This window comes from Carcharodon carcharias, chromosome 2 (assembly GCF_017639515.1).
Source record: "Carcharodon carcharias isolate sCarCar2 chromosome 2, sCarCar2.pri, whole genome shotgun sequence".
Lineage (NCBI taxonomy): Eukaryota > Metazoa > Chordata > Chondrichthyes > Lamniformes > Lamnidae > Carcharodon > Carcharodon carcharias.
Window position 1 is genome coordinate 215734318 of NC_054468.1, and position 24407 is coordinate 215758724.

A 24407-nucleotide genomic window follows, 5' to 3' on the forward strand; every position below is an offset into this window, starting at 1 on the left:
GCCTCTTAGAAACTTGTCTCTCTTTTAGGAATATCAAACTGATCAATTTCTTATTTTAAAGAAAATCAAATTAGCTTTCTGATTCTACACTTCAAAATCATACCCTTTATATCGCAGAAAAAATTCACTGGGACTTCCTGGACTTTGAATATTTGACCATAAGATTTGAAAAGTTACTGGCATTCACACGGAAGCTGAACTAATCACACCAGTTTGAATTATTCTCACCATCCAGCCTGAATCTAACAAAACTTGTGACATTACATAGAGTTAAGTTTGGATCAAGATTTTAGCCTTTTTTAACCTTATATAATTGTGATTAGATTTTAAGGGGCAGAAACTAAATAAATGTCCCTATTTTGTCACAATAATAGCCCCTTCTATAAATTGCTGGATTTACAATGTGGGAAAGCCATCCAAATCTGCAGTGATACAAAATCCCTAATGGATCACGGTTACATAAGGCCTGTAGCTGAACATAATACTGGTGTTACAAAATGGATGGGGAGAAATTGCTACTCTCCTGAGACTGAAAGCAGAATTTTCTGATTTGGGTAGAACTCGAACATACTACACCAGAATGACTAAAGATGTTTATGAAAGCATGGAGCAGGCTTGTCAACACCACCGCACGTGGCAAGATTCTCCTACTTCAGAAGCACGGCAGCATGTGAGTAAGGGACCCCAATGGCTGCACTGGAAATGACCAACTTCACAGTGCAATATCTCTGCTACTTTGTTGAACTTACTATCTTTCAAAGTGTAGTCTTGCTGGACATTAAGCAAAACGATTACAGGAGCCATTGGAATATAGAAAGAAAGGAAGAAACAAAAAAGAAAAAATGAAATGTAAAGTAAAATTGAACAGAAAAGGAGAAGAAAGGAAATTAATGCAGTTTTAAACTGGGCTGAAGAATGCCATATTTTCACTGTGGCAGAATTAAATCATGAATAGACTGTTCCTTACTACCAGTTTTTTGAGCACAGACTGCTCCTTTGTTTTTGAAAAGTAATCTCAGATTACCCGCTTTTCAGTTGGGACTTAAAAATGTCTCGCATCTAGAAACTGAAAACTCAGCTACCCCTTAACACTCTGCTTATAGCCAATGAGTAAATGTGCATTACTGTATCATCCAGATGAGATTCAGTCCCTGATTTGTACTTACTCAGGATGGTGGAATACACCGAGGAAATTGGTAATTCTGGAAACAGTATGGATTGGTGAGATTTTCAGCTTTTGTTTTGTACAGGATTTTCAATCTTTACCGTAATGTGAATTTGACAGGTATTGTCAAATTAATGATTGCTAGTCACCAGTTTTCATGTTTGGATCGTTTTCACAGAAATGATTTTGAGACTGAGTTGTTTGAAAGTTGTGCTTCAATAGAAATTGGATTCAAACAGGTTTAAACAGCAAGACCTCAGGATGCAGGCATCGGAAAATGCATGCTAAAGTCAATGAGCCAATTTAGGGATGTCAACTCAAAGGACAATTGTATTCATGTGGGCATGGAATGAGCTGTTTGTAGGGGATATACTGAGGCAGGAGTGGTCAGGTTTTGAACTGGGAAAGGGCTGTACAGAAATTACCCACACCTTGCATTTCATTGCCATGTTAAACAAAGCAAATTATTTTTCAGGTAGTTTAAATGTTTTCAAATAGTTCCAAAGTAACATTTAATTCAATAAGTGTCTGCTGCCTTGCTCCTGATGTGCCATGATGTTTATTAGAAGACCAGCAAAATACAGTGTAAGTTATCAATGATGCCATTGGCAAAATTAATGGCGTGTGTCACTGATCTCTTTGTTGCAGGAAAATCTAGGCCACTGTGTTGTACCACATGTGTAAGGCCAAATGTTGGGAACTTCTAATTATCAACTAATTTCCATGATTATTTTGGCAGATAATGGAAGTTCCCTATAACTCAATATTCAAAGCCCCTGCCAAACTAAAGGCTCACTTATGCTTGCTAGAAGCTATATATATTCATATGCAGGGACCCATCCTGTGTAGGGAAAAAGAATATGTCCAGGCAATGCACCTTTGTTTGAATTAAACAAGTGTGGGGACAACATTTGGCAATACCTTGACCAAACTTGCCATCCAATTAACACCCTTTTTTCATGCAGTATAAATTGTTGTTCCCTTTGAAATTTGGCATTCATGCATTTGTCTGATGAGTGCAAGACAAAAAGCTTCAACTAAATGCCTCTTTATTCAGCAATAGATAAAGGAATGTTGGATTTTGTTGTAAATGCTTTTTATTGATAACCAATGTCATTATCTGTTCAAAATGTTTCAATACTCTTTTATCTGGTCATCTTTAATCATCTGATATAAACGTACTCAAACATTTTTTTTAAATGACAAGGAATGTAGGAGCACAGGTAGGCCATTCTGAATCATCCCTTGGTTCACTATTATTTCTGGGAGATTTCTTGCATCTTCCTCAGTGAAGACAGACACAAAGTAATTATTTAACTTCTCTGCCATTTCCCTATGTTCCATTATAAATTCTCCTGTCTTCGCCTGTAATGGACATAAAAGCACGAGTAGGCCATTCAGCCCCTCGAGTCTGCTTCTCCATTCAGCTAGATCATACCTGTTTATCTATCTCAATGCCACTTTCTTGCGCTATCCCCATATCCCTTGATGTCATTTGTTTCTAGGAATCTATTGATCTCTGTCTTGAACAGACTCAATGACTGAGCTTCCATAGCCCTCTGGGGTAGAGAATTCCAAAGATTCACTACCTTCTGAGTGAAGGAGTTCCTCCATCTCAGTCCTAAGTGGCTTGCCCCTTATTCTGAGACTATGTCCCCTGGTGCTAGAACCCCATCCAGGGGAAACATCCTTGCTGTTTCTACCCTGTCTAGCCCTTTAAGAATTTTGTAATTTTCAATGAGATCACCTTTCATTCTTCTAAACTCTAGAGAATACAGGCCCAACCTCCTCAATCTATCCTCATAGGACACTCCCACCATCCCAGGAATTAGTCTGGTGAACCTCTGCTGTACTCCCTCCAAGCCAAGTGTATCCTTCCTTCGATAAGCGGACCAAAACTGCACACAATACTCCAGGTATCATATCTAACCAAGGATCTGTAAAATTGAAGCAAGACATTTTTACTCTTGCACTCAAATCCTCTTGCAATAAAGGAAACACACCATTTGCCTTCCGAATTGCTTGCTGTACCTGCGTGTTAGCTTTCACTAACAAGGACACCCAGCTCCCTTTGGACATCAATACTTCCCAATCTCTCACCATTTAATAAGTACTCTGCACCTCTGTTCCTTCTACCGAAGTAGATAACCTCACACCTAACCACATTATATTTCATCTGTCATATTCTTGTGCACTCACTAAGCCTGTCCAAATCCACTGCAGCCTCTTTGCATCCTCCTCACAACTCTCACTCCCATCTAGTTTTGTGTCATCTGCAAACCTGGAAACATTACGTTTAGTTCCCACATCCAAATCATTGATATAGATTCTGAACAGTTGGGGTCTAAGTACTGATCTTGCAGTACCCCATTGGTCACAGCTTGCCAACTGAAAACGACCCGCTTATTCCTCTTCGCTGTTTTCTGTCCATTAACCAACCTATGCCAGAATACTACCCCCATGCCGTGTGCTCTAATTTTCTTTACTAATCTGTCTGGGACTTATCAAAAGCCTTCTGAAAATCCAATACACTACATCCATTGATTCCTCCTTATCGATACTGCTAGTAACATCCTCAAAAAACTCCAAAAGGTTTGTCAAACATGATTTCCCTTTCATAAATCCATGTTGACTCTGCCCAATCAGATCATTATTTTCTAAATGTCCAGTTATCACGTCCTTTATAAATAGATTCTAATATTTACCCTACTACTGGCGTCAGGCTAATGGGTCTGTTGTTCCCTGTTTTCTCCCTCCCTCCTTTCTTAAATAGTGGGGTTACAATTCCAATCTTTCAAACCGCAGGCACTGTTCCAGAATCTATAGAATTTTGAAAGATGACCGCCTATGATTTCACTATGTCTACAGCAACACTCTGGGATGTAGATTATTGGGTCCTGGGGATTTATTGACTTTCAGTCCCATTAATTTCTCCAATACTACTTTTCACTAATATTAATTTCCCTCAGCTCTTCATTCTGACTGGTCCCTTGGTTTGCTATTATTTCTGGAAGATTTCTTGTAACTTCCTCAGTGAAGACAGACACAAAGTTTAATTTCTACCATTTCCTTATGTTCCATTATAAATTCTCTGTCTCCGCCTGTAATGGACATTTGTCCTTGCTAATCTTTTCCTTTTTATATACCTGTAGACACTTTTACAGTTTGTTTTTGTTTCTCATTATATTACATTCATATTCTATTCTCCCTTTATCAGTTTTTTGCTTCTCCTTTGCTGATTTCTAAAATGCTTCCAATCCTCAGCAACTTTATATGCTTCTTTCTTTGATTTAGTACAATCTTTAACTTCCTTTGTTAGCCACTGTTGATTCACTTTTCCTGTTGGGTTTTTGTGTCTTAAAGGAATGTGTATTTGTTATAAACCACATATTTGTTCTTCAAATACTAGCTGTTGTCTATCTACCATCATACCTTTAATGTGTTTTCCCAATCCAACACAGCCAGCTTGCCCCTCATACCTTCAAAAAGTTTCTTTTGTTAAATTTAAAACGCTAGTTTTGGATTGAATTACATCATTTTCAAATTTAATGGAAAATCCTATCATATTATACATACAAGTAAATTCTTTTGATCGAAATCCAAAAGGCAGTGAATCGAGATACAGTTAGTATGTCATGCAAGGGTGTACGGTATATGCACACATATAATTGTTAATGTTAATTCATGCCTTCTTTGTGCATCAAACAATAGTCAATCTACATGTGACATACAATATGAAAGAAAAACACACTGGTGCTGTGATTGATAAAAGGAATGAGTGGGGCGAAAACATATGTTGGTGTAATCAACATGTTGGCAGAAACATTAAATTAACAATTAAGCAGCCGCCAACTTCTTTCTTTGACCAGTCTGCCAATAATGAAGTGACAGAAAGGCTGTTCAGTTCCACTGATTAATAGATTCAGCTGAAAATCCTTTCTTGAACTGTAATGGCAGTGTCTGAAATAGTATATCCATATAGGCCAAAGATCAACTCAGGATCAGTTAGAACAGACCATCTTCAACACAGGGGTTTTACAAAAAAAAACTCATTTGTACATAATGTCAAAAAGATCAAATCCATACAACTCTAATATCAGTATCCTAGTCATGTTTTATCATAAACCATCTTATCATTTAATGAGCTAAATAAACTGTCTTTTAATATTACTGTACATGGAAATAAATTATTTTTCTACATAGTTTTACATCTGTTTCTCTGTATTCTTCCTCTTTACCTTATATCCAATACTCGTCTTTCTTCTCCTCTCCATTTCTTTCCCTGTTGCATTTTATATCTTCTTGTATCCCCATAAAATAAAAATTACAACACGAAAAGATAACCTGCAAATTGATTCATCAGTAGTTGTGCCAATGTTAGCTCCAAGTGCAGTCAGTTATTTTAATTCCATTTTGATGCTCTGTCCTCGTTTCCTCTTTTTACAATATTTATTCAATTCCTTTTAACTGATGTTACAGTCTTGGATAGATATGCAAGTTACTACTTTAGTGTAAAGCTAGTGTTACAGATTTCTCCACTCCCATTGACAAGGCCCCATTTTAATTAATTTTAGTGGAAATCAAAATCAGGCACTTTCTGTAATGAGCAGCCAGTTTTATACTCAAGTGGCAAATGAAAATCTACCCTTCTGATCTAATTGTGACTTGTGGTAAAGCATTCTACGTTCTAATATTCTTCTAATTTCTTCCTTTGTTCTTTGAATCACCCTTCTTCCCCCATCCCTTCTCTTCAGTGCCCAACTCTCTCCCCTCCTATTTTAACCATCTGTCATTCCCTTTCCACTCTTCCCCTTCCCCATCTCTTTGCTCCTCTCCTTCCTCCAGTCCTTCTGCCTATATTCCCATCACTGTCTGCATATCCCTCTACCTGTATTCCCGCCCCTAATATTCTCATCTCCCATATCCTCCCTCCTCTGTACTCATCGTCAATGTGTGTCTACTCTTCCTCCCCTGCATTCTCCTCTCCCTGAAACCCCTTCATCATATCCACCCCTCTCCAATCATCTCTTCCTCTCCTTCCCCAGTATTCCCCCTTACTGCTCCTTCTCATTCACTTACGTTCCCTTCTACTTATCCCCATTGTGTCCAGCTCTGTGGTATTACAACACTGTTATGCTCTTCTTTATCTTCTATCACTTTCTTCTCTCCTGTATCCACTCCTTTCCCCCTGCCCCCTTCTTTTCCCTGCACCCTTGCCCCTGCCCCCCTCTTTTCCCTGTACCCTCTTGCCCTTGCCCCCCCTTTTTCCTGCCCCCCTCTTGCTCCTGCCCCCCCTCTTGCTCCTGCCCCCCATCTTTTCCCTGCCCCCCTCTTTTCTCTGCCCCTCTCCCTCTTTTCCCTGTACCCTCTTCTGCCCCCTTTTCCCTGTACCCTCCCCCGTACCCTCCCCCTTCCCCGGTACCCTCCCCCTTTTCCCTGTACCCTCCCCCTTCCCCTGTACCCTCCCCCTTCCCCTGTAACCTCCCCCCCATTCGCTCTCTCCCCTCTACTCTTTCCCCCGTTCTCCTCTGCCTTCCCCGCTATCCTGCCCCATGTTACCTGCCACCCTCCTCGCCAGGGTTCATTAACCCCTGTCAGTCCCTCCTGCGAAGGGGCCTCCCTCCCTGGGTGACGTTGGGCTGTCGCTTCCTGTGCGGTTGCCAGGCTCCTTGTGACGAGCGGCTCCGGGGTGAAAGTTGGCGGCGGTGGCGGCTCCTTCCTGTCTCACAGCTGCTTCCAATATGGCGGCGGCGGCAGGGGCTGCGGCCGAGTCCGACTGGCTCCTCACCCGCGACGGCTGCCTGAGCTGCGAGGAGGGCCTGCGCAGCCTGGCCTACCACCCGTCCCTCAACGCCATCCTGGCCGTCACCAACCGCTCCACCGTCAAAGTCATCGACGGCACTTCGGGCGCCGTGCTGCAGGTGTCCCGGTTAAACGGTGAGTCAGTGGGGGGGCCGGGCTCGGGCTGGGGGTTAGGGAGAAGCAGGAGGCCCGAGCCGGCTCACCGCGGCCTTGGGGAGGGGGGGGGGGGGGTGGTGATCACCGAGCGGCGGCGGCGGGAGGTGTGAAAGGCCGGTCAGAAGCCCTGGCCTGGCAGTTGAATGGAGGCCGGGGAGGGGTGGGGTGAGACTCGGGAGAAGGGGGCGGCAGTGAGGGGACTAGGAACTGGGGAGAGGTCTGGGCCCTCTGCCTCGCTGGAAAGGTCGGGCCGGGCCGGGCGCAGCGTGGGAAGGCTGGGCTTGTTCACCGGCGAATTGAAAGCTCGATGGGGCCGGAAGCCGGCCTGCCCTGATTTGGAGCCCGGGCCAGAAGCTGCTCCGGGGAAGGAGAGTGAGGGTCTTTTGGGGTTTGGGGTCTAAATATGAAGCAGACTAACCCACCGCACCCCTTATTTTCACCTTCCTCCACAATCAGCCTTCACACTCCGGCTCTGTTTCTCTCCCCACAAACCCGGAACCGCTAGCCTCTCTCTTTCTATTTCTCTGCCTCCTCCATTCTTGCTGTTTAAAATGGCCCAAACATAGCGTGCTTTCTCTGTCATAGTGCTCTGTCTCGGAAACAAAATGTATTAGTACATCTGTCATAAAATGTGCTGCACATATAAATCCGTACACGTTTGCAAGCGTGGACATAATTAGCATAGGCATCCTGAATGTAGAATATGCTCAAATATGTACGAGATTGTCAGTGTACACTTAAAACATTTACACATCCGTGGTGATGTGCATTGCACATAACTTATTTGTTATTTAAAAATATGCATATAATCTATAACTTTGCCTATTTAATGCTGGTACAGTATCTCTATTTGTAATGTATACTGTGCATTTGTAATTGTACCTATTTATGGATAAAGCAGATGTACATTTCAATTTAACTGTCTTTTATTAATTAGTAAAAATTTGACCTGATCTAAAAGTGGACTAGCTTTGATAGGGTTATGCTTTATGTTTGCAGTTACAAGATCATGTAGGGGAAAGTTAACAAATAAGGATGACGTTTGTCTGTACGGGGAATCTGAGATTTCTGTTTGTGCTATAATTGTATTGTTAACTGAATGAAATGTTTGTGTAACAATAAGGTTGGTGTTCTGGTTCCTTAATGTAGCAATGCTTTATACTAAGCAGTGCCATATTCTGTAATGGACTTCAGTTCATAATTTTTTGTTATCCAGTAAATCTTTTGTTTTCTGTGATTTATAAGATTCTGGGTAAGCCAGTTAGAGCACATTATTTTATTTAGAATGATTAAGCATACCATTTCTTGACATATTACATTTTAGGGATATACTTTGGACCAATTTGCATAATTTTAATGAGTTGGATGATTCCTGGTAATTAGAAACCTTACCTAAAGACAATCTCTTGTGTAAAGTACAAAATCTGAAGTTGAAAATTTTAAAATAAGCGGTCATATTTAAAGCATTCCTTTTGTAGCTTGTTTCAACATGGTTTCTGTATAATTTTCCTCTTGTGGGGAAGAGCATACATAGAGGCCATTAATATAAGATAGCCACCAAGAAATCCCATAGGGAATTTGGAAGAAACTTCTTTACACAAAGATTGTTGAGTGTGTGAACCCGTTACTGCAGTGAAGCAAATAGTATAGATGCACTTAAGGGAAAGATAGACAAGCATATGAGGGAGAAGGGAGTAGAGGATTATGATGGTAGGAAAGATGAGAGGAGGTTCAAGTGGAGTATTAAAGTCTACTTGCACTGGTTGAACTGAATGGCCCTTTTCTGGGCTGTATATCCTATGTAATTTAATAGCTTATGAAAAGCCTGTGTGGTAGACAAATGCAAAGTTCAGAAATGTCAGTAAGCGAATCATAAGCTACAATTTACTGTGAAGTAAACTTTTTATGTAGTTTAGTTGCATCTCAATGGACTGCAAAGGTGATGAATTGCTCAAGTACACTGACTTATGCACTGTAGTTTTTGTAATTTAGCACAGGTGTACTAAACATGCAACATCAGATGTCAATAGTTTTGATGTTTTCAAACAGAAACCTCTTGAATTAAAAGCAGATCATCACATCTTTAGGAGGGTTGACTCGTTTCATTGGGAATAATAGATCATGTTTGATTTAGTTTACTTTCATTGTCCAAGTGACTTCATTCTAATATTTGTAAAGGTAGAACCGTTTCTCAGAGCAGTCTGGTTAATTGTTGGGTGAGTTGTGGATTCCTCAAAACTGTTATTATGCAGAGTGTTGTTAGGATAGTAAGTGTAAACATATAGTCACAACAGAATAATTTAACTGTATCTCGTCTTGGTTTGAAAATACTTTATTATCTGCAAACCTTTACAATATTTATATGATCTTATTTACTTTTGCTTCAAAATATGTTCATAAACACCCAAGCACTGGTGAAATACCACCTTCCTTTTGTATGCTAAAATGTAATTGTGCATTTCTTCCCCAGTCCGCTTACTTTGAACTGAAGTTTTCTGCACTTACCTTACCTCAATCTATTCAGTTTATTGCTACAGTTGGTTTCTTTTAAGATCAAGGTGATCTTTTTAACCCAACTCTTATTCAGCTCAAACTTATCCACACTCCTCTTTGCATTGTACTGGTGATCCAAAACATAGAGCAGAAGGTCAAATAGTTCTTGTCATGTGGTTTTGAGTAACCTGTAAGCCATTGAGTAGTAAATAATGAAGGCAGTTTTGTTGGGCGACTATGAAATATATATCTTGAATGAAAAACCTTGTGATGATAGGTGTTTTGTGCTGTTGTAAGTTTTTAATTTGTTACAAATAAATAGTCAAGGCATGAAACAAGGTGTTTGAAAATGCTAGGTTATAGATAGATATAGCAAGCAATTCTTATCCCTATTGGGAATATGATGCCATATGACTGATCATTTGCTTTTAATGCACACATTAAGGGGGGAAAAAAAATGAAGTGAAACCAGAAAACGCTGGAAATGCACTGCAGGCTGGTCAGTATCTGTAGCAAAGCTTAATGCAATCAAACAAAGTCAACATAGTTTTGTGAAAGGGAAGTCATGTTTGATAAATTAGCTAGAGTTCTTTGAGGATATAACAAGCAGAGTTGATAAAGGGGAACCAGTAGATGTAGTGTATTTGGATTTCCAAAAGGCTTGGTAATATTGGCTTGGTGATGAATGCTTGGTAATATCTGAAATATAAGCCTGCACTTTTCATGTAAGTTGACAGACCTATTTATTGCCAATATTTTGTTTGTGAGCATTGTTTTGCTGCAGGAAAAGTTTGATTAAATTGATTTTAATTTAACAGCTTCTGTATCATAGTCTGTAATTACAAAGAACATCGACAGTTGACTTTTTATCTGAATATTGTTGAGTTTGGCAACTGTAATGTTTGACTTGGAGGTTAAGAGCAGAGATAACATTTATTTGTTATGACCCTCTGGAGTCTGAAACTGAATGGACATCTAATTTAAATTTTTTATTTTTCTGATATTTTAGCTCTGATCCAGAAGCTCTTCTTTTCCTACACCCAGTATTTCTGATGGATTGGGGATAGATTAGGCAGGCAAAATTAGATGTGAAATCAAGTAGCATGCCAATTTGAAAAACGATGAATTTTGACAAATCTGTTGATAAATTAATGCCAGGTGTGTGAAATAACTGCATCTAAATTTGGGTATATATTTTTGGGTATATATTGACACATCATAAGAGGTGACAATTTTGAGCTAAACTTAGACTTGGTTTATTCCAGACTTGATTTATTCCTAGAGCAGGTTAATGAAGTTAAAAGTCTTTTGGGTGATGCTGCACTCATTCTTTTTGGTTTGTGATTAGCTTGTCCACTGGCTACCAGGTACAATCTGTTTGAGTACTTTCAATTTATAGGGAGCTTGACCCGCACCTCACCTCCTGTGATGTTATCTCTTCATGCATTTTTATTAGTGAGCAGGAAGTGATGACTCTGCTGAGAATTCTTCCCCCCACTGTCCTATTTTACAGCGCTAAAAGTTCAACAGAAAATCGGTATAGTGTTTTCTATTTAGCCATTTATGTTTTATGATTCAGTAAAGCACAGACCATTAATCATGATAGTGCCCCTGTAGAAATCTTGAATTGGTCAAGTATGTAACCTGCCCTGTAACCTGGGCAGTTATGTTTCCTTGCCTGCTGCTCAATAAAATATTTTGGTGGGGTGGGAAGCTGCCTGACATGACAAGACTGGAAGCTTCCTGAATTGTACTAACATTGCACAATTTTCTGAAGAAAACAATTGAAGTTCACATTATGAACATGCTTTCATTTCAAAACTCCACCCACCCCATCCACCTCTCCAAAGATCTGTTGGAAAAAGATTGCCAAGCTGCAAAAGTCTCGCTTCTTCTAGACTGTGGCCAAAGATGTGGTTTTTTTATCACTACTCACCTGCTGTAGGTTTTCGCATGTGGATGGAACTGTCTCGGCTACAATATCTTCAGTGATGGAATAACCTAGTGTTTGCTCAAGCTAACACATGAGGAATGACATACCAGAGCGAAGGAATTGCCAACACCTGTAGAGCAGAATTATACCCCACCAGTGAAGAATCAAGAAAGGAGAGAAAATTTGGGGTAGGGAGAATTGACAAATACCTCGTCCTAAGAGCTCTTATTATTATTGTTGCTGGTCCAACTCCTTTTTTTAAATTAGATCTTGTGTATTGCTGCTCTTTTTTAAATGAGTATTTGGTGTTGAAGTGCACTTTAGAAGCATGATGCTGTTTGGCTAATTTCCCAGCCATTTGAAGCGTACTACAGTTAGGGGCCAGCATTCAGGAGCTGAAGGAATGTTTATTTTCACCTGAACCGTTAATAGCAGTCGACTGACCGGGTTTCTTTCAATCATACGAACATGTGAATTAAGAGCAGGAGCCCCTCGAGCCTGCTCTACCATTCAATAAGATTATGGCTGATCTGAATGTAACCTCAACCCCACATTCCTGCCTACCTCCAATAACCTTTCACCTCCTTGTTAATCAAGAACCTATCCAGCTCTGCCTTAAAAATATTCAAAGACTCTGCTTCCGCCACCTTTTGAGGACGAGAGTTCCAAAGCTGGAACCCTCTGAGAGAAAAAAATCCCTACTCGTCTCTGTCTTAAATGAATGATACCTTATTTTTAAACAGTGACCCCTAGTTCTAGATTTTCCCACAAGAGGAAACACCCCCTCCACATCCACCCTGTCAAGACCCCTCAGGATCTTAAAGGTTTCAATTAAGTCGCCTCTTGCTCTTCTAAATTCCAGTGGATACAAGCCTAACCTGTCCAACCTTTCCTCATAAGACAACATGCCCATTCCTGATATTAGGTTAGTAAACCACCTCTAAACTGCTAACACGTTTACGTCTTTCTTTAAATAAGGAGACCAGTACTGTACATAATACTCCAGATGTGGTCTCACCAATGCCCTGTACAGCTGAAGTATAAGCTCGCTACTTTTGTAATCAATTCCCCTCACACTAACTGATAACATTATTAGTTTTCCTAATTACCTGCTGTACCTGAATACTAACCTTTTGTGATTCATGCACTTGGAGACCCAAATCCCTCAAAATCTGAGTTCTTCAATCTCTCACCATTTTAAATAAGCTTTTTTATTCTTCCTGTCAAAATGAACGATTTCACATTTTCCCACATTATACTTCATTTGCCAGATCTTTGTCCATCACTTAACCTATCCATGTCATTTTGTAGCCTCCTTACATCCTCTTCACAATTTACTTTCCTAACTATCTTTCTGACGTCAGCAAATTTAGCAAACCTTTCCTTCGGTCCCTTCATCCAAGTCATTTATATCAATTGTAGAAAGTTTAGGCTCCAGCACTGATTCCTGTGGCACACCACTTGTCACATACTGCCAATCAGAAAAGGGCCCATTTCTGCCAACTCTCTGCATGTTAGCTAGCCAATCTTCTATCCATGCTAATATGTTACCCAATCAGACACAAAATTGCATTTTTCCACATGATGCTTTTAAAATTGCCCCATAGAAGAACCACATTTTGCAACCTTTTTTGGAGGATACAATTTAAAAATTAGGGATCTCCCATTTAAAACTGAAATGAGATTTTTTTTTCTCAGTGGGTTGTTAGTCTGTGGAATTCTCTTCCCCAGAGAGCAGTGGAGGCTAGGTCATTGAATGTATTCAAGGCTGAGTTAGATTTTTGATTGACAAAGGAGTCGGGGGTTATGGGGGGCAATCAGGTAGGCGGAGTTGAGGTCACAATAGGATCAGCCATGATCTTATTGAATGGCGGAGCAGGCTCCAGGGGCCACATGGCCTACTTCTTGTCTTTGTGAGGGAGTACTTTTAAATTGAAAATATCTTCTTTCCACACCTGCACCTCCTTATAAGAGGGTTTTTTTGTAGTTGAAATAATTGTGCTCTCCCTCAAGTCTATAACAAATCTACACTTTTTGTATTTTATAAAGCAACAGAATAGAGGATGTGAATTTTTCCTGACATTCCAATTTTTTTATTCATTCGTGTAATGTGGGTGTAGCTGACAAGGCCAGCAATTATAGAAAAAATGTGTAAGGATACGGGGAAAAAAGCAGGAGAGTGGCACTAAGTCATGATGCTCATTTGGAGAGCTGGTGCAGACACGAATGCCTGAATGGCCTCCTACTGCGCCATAACAACTCTGAGATTCTGTGAATTTTTGTCCATCCCTAGAAGCCCTTGAGAAGGTGGTGAGCAGCCTTCTTGAACTGCTGCATTAGATATGGTAAAGACACACCCACAGTGCTGTTAGGTAGGGAGTTCCAGGATTTTGACCCAGTGACGATGACAGAACAACGTAATAGTCCCAAGTTGAGATGGTGTGTCAGTTGTATGGGAACTTGCAGGTGGTGGAGTTCCCATGTCCATGTTGCCCTTGTTCTTCTAGGTGGTAAAGGTGCTATCAAAGGAGCCTTGAGGAGTTACTGCAGTGCATTTTGTCAGTGCACACTGCAGCCACTGTGCGCCAGTGTGGAAGAAGTTTAAGATGGTGGATGGAGTGCCAATCAAGCAGGTAGTTTTGTCCTGGGTGGTATTGAGCATTTTGAGTGTTTTTGAAGCTACACATCCAGCCAACTGGAGAGCATTGCATCAAACTCCTGACTTGTTGCCTTTTGACCATCTACAAGGTACATTTGACTGAATGTGGTATCAAGGGGGTAAACTACTCGCCACATAATACCTAGCCCCTGACATAGCCACAGTACTTATGTGGTTGGTTCAGTTACATTTAAGGTCGATGGTAACCCTCAGGATGTTGATGGTGGGGGATTCATTAATGGTAATGCCATTGAATGTCAAGGGGAAATGGTTAGATTCTTGTTGGATGTGGTCATTGCCTGGCACTTAAGTGGCACGAATATTACTTGCCACTTAACCAGACCAAGACTGAATGTTGTCCAGGTCTTTCTCCATTCAGGCACGGACTGCTTCAGTATCTAAGGAGTTGTGAAATTTAATAACATTATGAAATCACCATCAAACGTCCCACTTCTGACTGTATGGGGGAAGATCATTGATGCAGCTGAACATGGTTGGGCCCTGAGGAACGCCTGCGGCTGAGATTGTTGGCCTCCAACAACTACAACTCTCTTCCTTTGTGCTAGGTATAACTCCAACTAGTGGAGAGATTTCCCCCGATTCCCAATTACTTGATTTTACCAGGGCCTTTGATATTACGATAAAGGCAAAATACTGTGGATGCTGGAAATCTGAAACAAAAACAAGAATTGCTGGGAAAACTCAGGTCTGACAGCATGTGTGGAGAGAAAGACAGAGTTAACGTTTCAAGTCCGTATGACTCTTCTTCAGAACTAAAGAGAAGTAAAAACGTGGTGCAATATCTACTGTTTAAGGGGGTGGGACAGGTGAAGCTGGATAGAAGGCCAGTGATAGATGGAGAGATTGCAAAAGATGTCATAGACAAAAGGTTGAAGGGGTGTTGATGGTGGTGCTACTGGCTAAAGGAAGTGCTAATGGTGACATTGAGGGTAGAAAGCAGGATGAGCAAGTGACAGATGGCCCTAGTTGGGGTGGGATAGGGGAGGGGACGGTGTGGGGAAAAAAACGAAATAGGCTAAAAGGTGGGGATAAGACAATGAATGAAAATAAATTTTAAAAATAATAAAAATAGGTGGGAAGAAATATAAATTAAAAAATAAATATTCGAAGAAAGGGGATCAAAAAGGGGTGAGGATGGAGAAGAGAGCTCATGATCGGAAGTTGTTGAACTCAATGTTGAATCTGGAAGGCTGTAAAGTGCCTAATTGGAAGATGAGGTGCTGTTCCTCCAGTTTGTGTTGAGCTTCACTGGAAAGTTGCAGCAGGCTAAAGATGGATATGTGGGCATGAGAGCAGGGTGGTGCATAGAAATGGCAAGTGACAGGAAGGCCTGGGTCATGCTTGCGGACAGACTGAAGGTGTTCTGCAAAGCGGTCACCCAGTCTGCGTTTGGTCTCTCCAGTGTAGAGGAGACCACATTGGGAGCAGCGAATGCAGTAGACCAAATTGAGGGAAGTGCAAGCTGCTTCACTTGAAAGGAGTGTTTGGGCCCTTGGACGGTGAGGAGAGAGGAAGTAAAGGGGCAGGTGTTGCACCTTCTGTGATTGCATGGGGAGGTGCCATGGGATATTACATTTGGTCAAATGCTACCTTAATGACTCACCTCACATCTGGGATTCAGCTTTTTTTAATCCATATTTGGAACATGGCAGCAAAGCTCAAGCTCTGAAGAAGGGCCATATGGACTCAAAATGTTAACTGTTTTTCTCTCCATAGATGCTGTCAGACCTGCTGAGCTTTTCCAGCATTTTCTGTTTTTCTTTCAAAGCAGTAATGAGGTCACAACCAGAGAGTTTTCATTCCACCAGGACCAGAGTGTGGCACTGCTGATGACACCTTAAATCACTTTGATAGTAGACTGACGGCGTGGTAATTGGCCAGATTAAATTTGTAATGTTTTTTATAGGCAGGACATACCTGGGCAATTTTCCATTCAATCTGGTAGATACCACTGTTGCAGATGTGCGGAACACAAGCAAGGCTAGTCCTGGAGTACATGTCCACAGTACCGTAGACGGGATGTTGTCAGGCCCCATGGCCTTTGTTGTATCCAGTGCGCTGAGCCACTGGATATCATATGGAGTGAATCTAATTGGCTGGAGTCTGGCATTCGTGATTGTGGGGACCTCAGGAGGACACCAAGATGGGATCATTTACTGACTACTTGGGAAATCCATAAGATTGAGATGCATTCTTGCACGTCAAGATGGTGAATTGAGTCGTGATGCTCTTGAGTTTTTCCCATTGGACAATTTGGTTGGCAACTATAGTGTTTCTATGTCTGCTTCACACAAACTCACCAATCTCACATTGGGTCTGCTAAACCATACGTAGGTTCAGTTTATTTGAAAATACAGTATAGGATGGCTTAGGCAGATCTACTTTATGTATTCAACAACTATTACTCAAGAACAGCTGCAATTCCTACAGATACACTATTAGTTGCTGGTCACACGCTGCTCTACATCCTGGCTACTTGCTCATTTGCATATTCCCTTAATGATATCACAACAACTTGTGTCCAAGAAAACATTACATACATTGAGTGAAAATACATGCACAGTAGGATAGTTGCAAACACTATTTAAGACCATAAGACATAGGAGTAGAAGTAGGCCATTCGGCCCATCGAGTCTGCTCCGCCACTGAATGAGATCATGACTGATCTGATAATCTTCAATTCCACTTTCCTGTCTTTTTCCCCCCATAACCCTCAATTCCCTTACTGATTAAAAATCTGTCTATCTCAGCCTTGAATATACTTAACGATCCCACCTCTCAAGCCCTCTGTGGTAAAGAATTCCACAGATTGACTACCCTCAGAAGAAATTCCTCCTCATCTCTGTTTTAAGTGGGCACCCCCTTGCTCTGAGATTATACCCTCTGGTTCTAGACTCTCCCACAAGGGAAACAACCTCTCAGCATCTACCCTATCAAGGCCCCTAAGAATCTCATATGTTTCAATAAGGTCACCTCTCATTCTTCTAAATTCCAATGAGTATAGGCCCAACCTACTCAACCTCTCCTTGTAAGAAAATCCCTCCATCCCCAGGATCAACCTTGTGTATCTTCTCTGGCCTGCCTCAAATGCCAGTATATCTTTCCTTAGATAAGGAGACCAAAACTGTTCACCGTGTTCTAGGTGTGGTCTAACAAGTGCCGTATAGTTTTAGCAAGACTTCCCTCTTTTTATACTCCATTCCCTTTGGAATAAAGGCCAACATTCCATTTGCCTTCTCTATTACCTACTGAACTTGTATGCTAGCTTTTTGGGATTCATGCACAAGGATACTCAAATCCCTCTGTGCTGCAGCTTTCTTCAGCCTTTCTCCATTTAAGTAATATTCAGTTCCTCTATTCTTCCTTCCAAAGTGCATAACCTCACACTTTTCCACATTGTATACCATCAGCCACATTTTGCCCACTCACTCAACCTGTCTATATCCCACTGTAGATTCCTTGTGGCATTCTCACCACTTGCCTTCCCACCTATTTGTGTGTCATCCGTAAACTTGGCGATAGCACATTCATTTCCCTCATCCAAGTCATTATATATTGTAAATAATTGTGGCCCCAGCACTGAAGCCTGTGGCACTCCACTAGTTACAGGTTACCATCCTGAAAATGCCTGTATCCCAACACTCAATCTTCTGTTAGTTAGCCAGTCCTCTATCCATGCTAATGTACTACCCCCAACACCATGGGCTCTTATCTTATTAAGTAGCCTTATGTGTTTACACAAAAGATAGATATGTGTTTAGGAACTTAAGAGTTCAAGAGTCTGTTTAACGTATGGGTGACTTGCTAATCCTTCTGGATCTGGTGATGGCATGACCTTCCTGAGATCTAGACTTGTCACTTAGGTGTTCTTGACTTGTAGGTGCGTTGGCATTCTGTGTACTATTGGAGTGCTGATTGTTTTCATGGTGATTTTCCACAATTTCACTTTGAGTTCATCTTTGAATGTGCTTTAGATGTAATTCGAGTGCTGGGTGTTATACAGTTGTATAATTCCTTTAGCTGGCTTCTGTTTCTCCTTAACATTGCCTCATTCAGTATTGTGACCTCCATAGGATCTAGGCTCAATGTATACTTTGGATACTTCTGTGGGTGACCAGATTCTGCACCTGTTGGCCATGTGCCTTTATCATTCTCTTGTTTTTTTGAAGTTTCTCCTGTATTTCTGAGAACTGGAACAGGTGATGGCTTGGCAACGTTGTCTTAACCTGCCTTCTAAAAGAAGATTTTTGGTGACGATAAGCCCATATCTAAGGTTGTTGCTGTTAAGTGTAACATGGCAATGCAGAGATGTTTTGTTTCCTTACACTTTGTGATTAATCCCTTAATGGTACAAACCATTTGCTCGGCAAGACCGATAGTGCAGCGAGGCTGTCCCATGGTTAATGCCCCATTTAGCACACATGTCCCCATAAGGATTGCCAATATATTGTGGCCCGTTATCTGATATGATCTCTTCAGGCATATCGAACAAGGTGAATATTGCATTCACTTGAGGTATCCTTCAGTTGTCTGATGATTGAAAACTTGGAAAAGTAATTGATGACTAGGAGAAGGTCTTTACCACAGTGAATAGGTCTGTTGTGATTTTAGACCAAGGGTACGATGGAACCTTATGAGAGTGTAGAGGTTCTTCATGTTGATGTGGCAGGTGACTCTGGCATGCTTCACACATCCTCAATGCCTTCTTGATATCGTTGTTGATCCCTGGCCAGTTCACGGTTTCCTTGACTTGTTTGCTCAATGCCCATATCCCCCTGGTGTAACTGTGACAATATGTCCTGATAAAGAGCTTCAGATAAAAGCACCTGTTTTGCTTTGGAAATCACACCTCATGAAATGCCCAGTTCATCTCTGTATGGCCAAAAACGTTTGAGGGTATCTGTCACGTCTTGTAGTGTATCAGGACAACCTTCTACAAAAACTCCCCATAATGACTTCAGTTGTGGATCATGTGCTGTTTCTTCCAGAAGTTGGTAGCAATTGTATTGACCAAAACTCATCAGATCAACAATGAGCTCATCTTCTACTTTGAGGTCCAAGTTGTCTATTGCAGCTTTCTACCTGATTTGTAACAGACTTTGAAGTCACAATCCTGTGTTTTTATCAGAAGTCGGTGTAGTCTGGGTGATGCACTTGTCAGTGACTTGTGCCAAATCATTTCCACTGGTTTATGATCAGTTTCCACAGCAAATCTTTTACCAATAGGCACGTGTGGAATCTTGTGATACCGAATACTAGAGAGAGTATCTCGCGTTCTTTTGTTCGAATAATTGGATTGTACTTGTGATAGACTTTTGGAAGCAAATGCAATTGGTTGTGTCATCTTGCAGTCTTTTGAGATGTGTTGACCTCTAAGACTGTCTCTTTCCTTGGTTTGTAGTATTGTAGTGCATATGTCTCTTCTAACTGCCTGTTTAATTGGCTCGAACACATGTTGATGGTCCTTTTTATTCATTCGCAGGATGTGGGCTTCAGTGGCTGGGCCAGCATTTATTGCCCATCCCTCGTTGCCCTTGAGAAGGTGGTGGTGAGCTGCCACCTTAAACTGCTGCAGTCCATGTGGTGTACTTACACCCACAGTGCTGTTAGGAAGGGAGTTCCAGGATTTTGACCCAGTGACAGTGAAGGATAGGGATATATTTCCAAGTCAGGATGGTGAGTGACTTGGAGAGGAACTTGCAGGTGGTGGTGTTCCCATCTGTCTGCTGCTTTTGTCCTTCTAGATGGTTGTGGTCATGGGTTCAGAAGGTACTTTCGAAGGAGCCTTGGTGAATTCCTCCTGCCATACTTATGGAACATCTATCATTAAGAGCCCTCTTAGTGATGATGCTTTATTGGCAAAGTTGGGTTTGTATGGTGCGTTGAATTTGAAAAATCTGAGGATCTCTGCAAGTCCTCTTTGTCCTGGGGAGTAGGTACGTGTGTTGTACATCTTCGAGTTTGCCTGGGTCAGGATTGATCCCAGAACTTGTAATAAATAGAGCCAAAAAAGTCAACCTGACCTAATTTAACCTGGTATTTCTTGCTGTTGAAGGTGAGTCCTTCATGATGAGCTGCTGCCATCAGTGAGCGTAGATTTTGGTCATACACTTCTTTGGTTTTGCCCATCACTGTAATATCATCAGCAATACATGTGCATTAAGGAGTGTTCCCTGTAATTCTGCCCATCTTCTGGAACAGATCCTGACTGATGGATAAACCAAAAGGTAATCTCTGGAAGCAGTATCTTCCGAATGGTGTCCTGAGCATAGTGATTTCTTGAGATCCCTTGGCCAAGTTAACTGACCAATATCTCTGTTTGCTGTGCAACTTGGAGAAAAACTTGGCTCCTGTGATTTGGGATTCAGTTAATCTAATGTTAGAGTCTTGAGTGATCATCTCTTTAGAGCAAAATTTAGATGTCCTAGGTCCAAGCATACCCGGATTGTGCCATCTTCCTTCAGTACCGATGTGATTGAACTGCACCACTTTGTGCACTGATGCATATGATGGATAATGCTACACTCCATGTTGTCCAATTCGCTCTGGAGCTTCTCCTGTATGTGCACACTGTGCTTTCTAGGAGGGTTGATCTACGGAATTGTATCTTCTCTGACTACAGACTCACCTCTGAAGTCCTATAGTGTCGAATCTGTCTGGGTATATCTGCTGTGGTCCATGATCTGACTCAGTGTGATTGTTCTTGTCCTCTTCTGCTGTGCTTGGTCACAATATTGATTCCCATACATGCTGCTGTTGTTGGTTCACTTGTGTCCACCAGGCAAAATACTTGTGGTTTCCATGCAGACTTGCCGTAGCTGCATTTCAAAGTCATTGTACCTATGCAATGAATGGGTTACCCATTTTATGCAGCTAATTTGTCTGTTGTAGTTTGTTATCGACTTCCAATGGTCCAGATACATATCCTTCAGGATTCTGACTGGTAAGATGCTTGTGCTCGCTCCTGTGTCGACTTTGGCCCTGAGCATGTGTTTGCTGCTTTTCTTTGGGTACATAATGCTGAGATGGTAGCAAAAGCCTTTAGCTGTTTGACTTAATCCACACACCGTGTCACATTCAAAATGGAGAAAGCTTGTTCACTTCCCAGTTGAAGATATTTCCAATCTGAATCTTCAACCTGGTCTGTCCGGCTGCTAATCTCATTTGCGCTTGCGCTTATGCTGATCTGTGACGCACTGCCTGTTGTTGCTGCCAATATACTGGGCATATTTTTTGTTTGGTTGCATTTTATTGTAACCTCTGGTTGCATCTCTGTGAGCCCAATGTATTTTTACACCGCATAGCTTGCAAAGACCCTGGAACGCAAGATTGCTTTGCGGTGCGTGCTATAAACCGCACTTCCCATGTGGCTTGCTTGATTTCTGCATCCTGGCCACTGCGCCAATACTGGTAGCTGCATCTAATGCTTGCAAGTGGGGTTGTCTAGCCACAATGGCTTCGTATTTTCTGCCATCCTTTAGCAGTGTGTCAAGTGTTGATATTCTGACCTTTCTTTTTCTCAGAAGGTCTTTTTGGAAGGTCTTTTTGATCAGTGTCAAAGCTATAACCAGCTCAGTTATCTGTTCAGACGGTTCAGCTTCCGAAAAATTGCAGTCCTTGCCCTATCATTGCTGATGAACTGATCAATTGATTCTTGTGGCTGTTTTCTGTAGGGCGTCAGCTCCACACTGAAGTCTGTAGTTCATTTTTACACAAAGCTGATCCTCCAGGTTCTGTGGCTTAACAGGGTCTTTCTGATCCTCCTCAGACAAATGTTGACTCTATGCAACTTCTCGTTTCCAATGGCTGTCTTTATTTTCACTACTTGTTTATCTGGTTCTGTGACAGATAAATATAAAAAGCATAGTTCCACCCTTTGTTTGAAAAGCCTAAACTCGATAGGACATCTGTGGCCTTCCAATTCATGCTGGGGAATTTGGTGATCATCTTCCTGGTGTGTAGGGGATCTGTAGCCCCTCTATGCCATGGAGAGATTCACCCCCAATGCAGCTGCTGTGTTTTGTTCTCTTCCCTTTTGTATGACTGCAGTTCAGGTTTTTTTCCCGTTTTTTGCACTTTCGTCTTTTGTGTTCAAATGGCACCTGAGGACATGGAAATGGCCCTGTAGCTTTTCCTGTCTGATTCAAAACTGTTATGTTGTTCCCATTTACCTCTGATTTGGCCAGTCCCAAATGGGTACTCATTGTTCTGCAAAACGTTGTCTGTAGAGAGACTCTGCCTCCTGGAGTTTCAAGGTATATACAGCCTCTGTATTGTACCAAATCTTATCTGTGGCATGTCTGTGGTCTTCAAATTCACATCGCTGCCACCATGTTGTGTTTCTGTGTCTGCTTTACATAAACTCACCAATTTCACACCAGGACTGAGAAGCTGCATGTAGGTTTGGTTTATTTGAAGGTACAGTACAGGATGGCTCAGCAGACAGATCTACTTTATGGAATTAGCAACTATTACTCACAAGGACAGTACAGCTGCGATTCCTACATACACACTACGAGCTGCTGGTCACATGCTGCTCTACATCCTGGCTACTTGCTCATTTAAATATTCACTTGATTGTCACTGTTGTGATATCACTTTGAGGAATAAATTGCATTCCTCACTTGCCACTAGACAGAGTTTCTGACAGATCAGGGAATGCTGTTGATGATGAAAGAAATCGCTACATTACAAAATGTTTTTAAATTTAGAACCACTCTTAAGCCAGTTATCAACCATGATGGAAGTACTAGTTATTTTTTTGCTTAACTGCGCCTTAATTTTCACAAATTAATTTGAAAGTAGCAAATTCCCTCTTGTATTGGTGGGGAAAGGAATTTAAATCTCTGAATGCTGCACTGCTGTTGCTAATAGTCTATTCTGTTGTTTGACCCAATAAAACCACCATTGGGTTACAGAGATGAGGAGAAGTAGTGAAAATATTGTTTCATATTTTGTCAATACTTTTTCGTGCCTTTTTTTCTGCCAATTATGTTTCTCATCTCCATTTCTTCTTTCCTACTGAAGCTGCCAGACTGTTGCAGCTTTTACTATTTGTGCCCACATATCCATTGTTCACATGCGCCCTGGTAGTGAGTGTTGACAGGCTAGTGCAAGTGGATGAATCATGATTTTCAATTGTTGATCAGATACGATAACCCAGCAAGTTCACACACCTCTCCTCTCTCTCTCTCTCTCTCTCTCTCTCTCTCTCTCTCCCCCCCGCCCCCCCCAAACCATCACCACCACCACTAAACATCTCCGCAAGGACTAAAACCAATCTGTAGAGACTAGGGTTGAACTTGGGACCTTCCACATCTGTGGTTTGGCAAAATCTGACAAACTCAGTTGGCAATTATGGAACAGCCTTGATATTCATTTTCTATGTGATGGTAGTTGTTTAGTAAACCACTGCTGTTTTTGTCTTATACCAGCACACATGTGCTTGCGCTCTCTTCTCATCTCACTCACATACATCTCGCACCCTCTTGTTTGTGCAGACAGATCATTTTAACATGCTTGGAAACATAGGTTTCAGAGGACCAACCTCATTAATGGAAATAAACACTTGATTCATATGCCAATTTTTGCTTACATTTCACTGGTGTTTTAACAGCACATTCTCTGCTTTTTAAAACGATTTACTATCTTGAGCTTTTAATTTTTTTTTGGTCTGTCTTTATTTTATTTTAAAGTTTTAAAGCAAATCCTGGCCCTATTTGGAACAGCAAGCCGGCATTTCTGATTATGTCACTTTGGACCAGCTAAAATGGGGACCTAAAATAAATGAGAATGCTGAAGCCTTATAGAAGAAGCATTAGCAATCAGAGTAAATGTTTTAAAAATGGTACATGTTCCACAAGTAATTTTTTTGGACAGAACCATGTAGCATGCTTAGTTGAATTTTATTCACCTGTTTTAGTGCAACTGTAAGATCACTTTTTGTAATAAAAGGAAAAGCTGAAAGGGACAAATCCAAAACGTTGATTGGATGTCCTTCACAGGTGCAGATTGACCTTTTGTGTTTTCAGCTTTTTACATTTTTATTTGGCTTGTAATATTTGCAATATTTTGCTTTCTATTAGACATTCTTTGTTTCCAGTTGCTAGATGTTGATTTAGTTAGCAATCATCTACCACTTGCTACTGATATTATGACAGGAATCTAAGAATTTATAT

The 24407-nt window shown here is 41.2% G+C and overlaps 1 protein-coding gene across 6 annotated transcripts in view; it reads left to right on the plus strand.

Annotated features, from left to right (window-relative positions):
• The first annotated feature begins 6673 nt into the window (after positions 1-6673).
• Positions 6674-24407, plus strand: part of birc6 (baculoviral IAP repeat containing 6) — a 242480-nt gene continuing 224746 nt past the window's right edge. For 4 of the 6 annotated variants that reach the window (XM_041180834.1, XM_041180857.1, XM_041180849.1 and 1 more), the window contains exon 1: positions 6674-7102. In XM_041180834.1, coding sequence (XP_041036768.1) covers positions 6907-7102 — 196 coding nt within the window. In that variant the 5' untranslated portion in view covers positions 6674-6906. The remainder of the gene's footprint in view (positions 7103-24407) is intronic. The other 2 variants (XM_041180865.1, XM_041180873.1) reach the window with 1 other exon arrangement.